The sequence below is a fragment of the Rhinopithecus bieti genome, unplaced genomic scaffold, assembly GCF_001698545.2.
Source record: "Rhinopithecus bieti isolate Rb0 unplaced genomic scaffold, ASM169854v2 scaffold_602, whole genome shotgun sequence".
Lineage (NCBI taxonomy): Eukaryota > Metazoa > Chordata > Mammalia > Primates > Cercopithecidae > Rhinopithecus > Rhinopithecus bieti.
This window is the reverse complement of record NW_016803037.1, coordinates 1-2282: the sequence shown is the minus strand read 5'-3', so window position 1 is coordinate 2282 and position 2282 is coordinate 1. Positions and strand designations below refer to the sequence as shown.

Sequence of the window (2282 nt, the reverse complement as noted above, 5' to 3'; positions counted from 1 at the left end):
CAATTATACTATTCTTTCAACGTTTTGGCTTAAAATTTTCAAAATAAAAAAAGTAGGGAAAATTTAAAAAATAATAAAATAATTGTTTCAAATAATAAACTATTAAGAAATAATTGTAGTGTTTGTTTCCTCCCTCTATCGGCCTCTTCCTTTCCTTCCCAGGTACACTGTCAGCTTCTTATTAATCATCACCCAGCTGGGCTTCTGCAGTGTTTATTTTATGTTTATGGCAGACAATTTACAACAGGTAAAGAGGCCTCTTCTGGGTGGAGTGGGAGAAAAGCAGACCTCCTGCTGCTGAGGCTACATTAGCAAACGTATTGTGTTAGGGTCATGGGAGGAGACAGCTTCATTTTTACTCCTAGATCAGACCACACTTGGGAGCTCTCTCAGTCCTGGGAATCACGTTTTGAAAGGATAGAAGAGCGAAAGAGAGAAACATGCAATCATGTCCAATCAGAAATCAATGATAATTGTTAGCCTGAAAAACACTGGTGACATTTACTTTGAGTATCTCAAGGTTGTCATGTAGAAGATGTCTAAATATACAAGGCCAACAAGCTGCCACATTCCCCTCATTGCATTCCTATCAGACATTACAAATCAACCACAGCCTTCTTTCTTGGCTTTGCGGATTAGAGGGAGCATCCTTGTTTTTGTGCACCCAAACAGCCAGAAAGAACTGTGACAAGTATTGTAGATGGAATATTCAAGTAGATAGATACTGACCAATATTTAGAGCTTCCCAGCTTTTAGGGCTATCTAAATTTGAAGATGATATTCTTGTGTAATGAATTCCCTTTCTCTGGATGTATGAAAGAAGCCCATTTTGTAGAGAAGAAAAGGTTTGGGTGGATAACAACCTCAAAGCCTTGAGATTTTATGATTCTAAGAGTTTCTGGTTGTCAAAATCATGCACACAACAGTTAGGGTTGCCCAATTTGGCAAATAATAATATATGACACCCAGTTACAATGGAATTTCAGATAAGTAGTGATTTTTTTTACTATGAGCATGTCTTATGCAATATTTGGGACATATTTATACTAAGTTATGCTAATTACCTGAAATCGACTTGTAATTGGTGTCCCATGTTTTATGTAGCAACCACACTGCCTGTCATTGTGTGCTTTATGTCAGATGGTGGAAGAAGCCCACGTGACCTCTAACATCTGCCAGCCCAGGGAGACTCTGGCGCTGACCCCCATCTTGGACATTCGTGTCTACATGCTGACTATCCTGCCCTTCCTGATCCTGTTGGTGTTTATCCAGAACCTCAAAGTGCTGTCCGTCTTCTCGACATTGGCCAGCATCACCACCGTGGGCAGCATGGCTCTGATCTTTGAGTATATCATGCAGGTCTGTGCCACAGGGAAGAAGGGATCAGGGTCCAGCCTCTCTGAAACACCTGGGGAGGAGGGTTTGTTATCATGAAGCTGAAGAAGCTGATCCTCTGCTCTGAGCAGCCCCTGCCAACATGACATCTAGGAACACTTCTGTCCCACAAGTTGTAAAAGCTAATTATTATCATCATCATTGTCATCAACATCCTCATCATCATCATCGTCGCTGCATTGGATAACAATGAGTCATGCAACAAATAATTACTGAATACCTTCTGCAATCCAGGCATTGTGCACGGGGCCAGGGACTCAGTGGTAAGTAAAAATAAATAGGGTGCCTGCTCTCATGGAGGCTGCATTTACTTGGAGAGATAAACATCAATCAAATAACCAAAAAAAATTGTAAAAGTGGTAGGTGGACAAAGGAAATACAGATGATAAAGGAATTTGATTTACTTGGTGCCAAATTATTTACATACATTAACTTACTGAACCTTCACAATACTATTTTGGAAGTAAAGCCGGCGCTCTGTATCCATGATTTCCACATTCATGGATCTGAACAATCACAAATGGAAACTATTGGGAGAAAAAAACACTAAAAATATACAACAATAAAACATCATACAAATTAAGAAACAATTAGGTCTAACAACTATTGGCCAGGCACAGTGGCTCACACCTGTAATCCCAGCATTTTAGGAGGCTGAGGTGGGAGGATCACTTGAGTCCAGGAGTTCAAGACCAACTGGACAACATGGCAAAATCCCTTCTCTACAAAAAATTAAAAAATGAGTGAGGCAAGATGGCTTGCACTTGTAGTCCTAGCTACTTGGGAAGCTGAGGTGGATGGATCACCTGAGCCCATGAGGTCAAGGCTACAGTAAGCTATGATCACACCACTACATTCTAGCCTGGGTGACAGAGAGCAAGACCGTC

General features: G+C 40.8%; 1 protein-coding gene across 1 annotated transcript; it reads left to right on the top strand.

Annotated features, from left to right (window-relative positions):
• Window positions 1–162: 162 nt before the first annotated feature.
• Window positions 163–1653, top strand: LOC108537267 (proton-coupled amino acid transporter 3-like; the record flags this gene model as incomplete). Its single annotated transcript, XM_017884534.1, has 2 exons — window positions 163–247; window positions 1141–1653. Coding segments are annotated over 2 exons (379 nt in total), but the record flags the coding sequence as incomplete, so codon positions are not given.
• Between the last annotated feature and the right edge of the window lie 629 nt (window positions 1654–2282).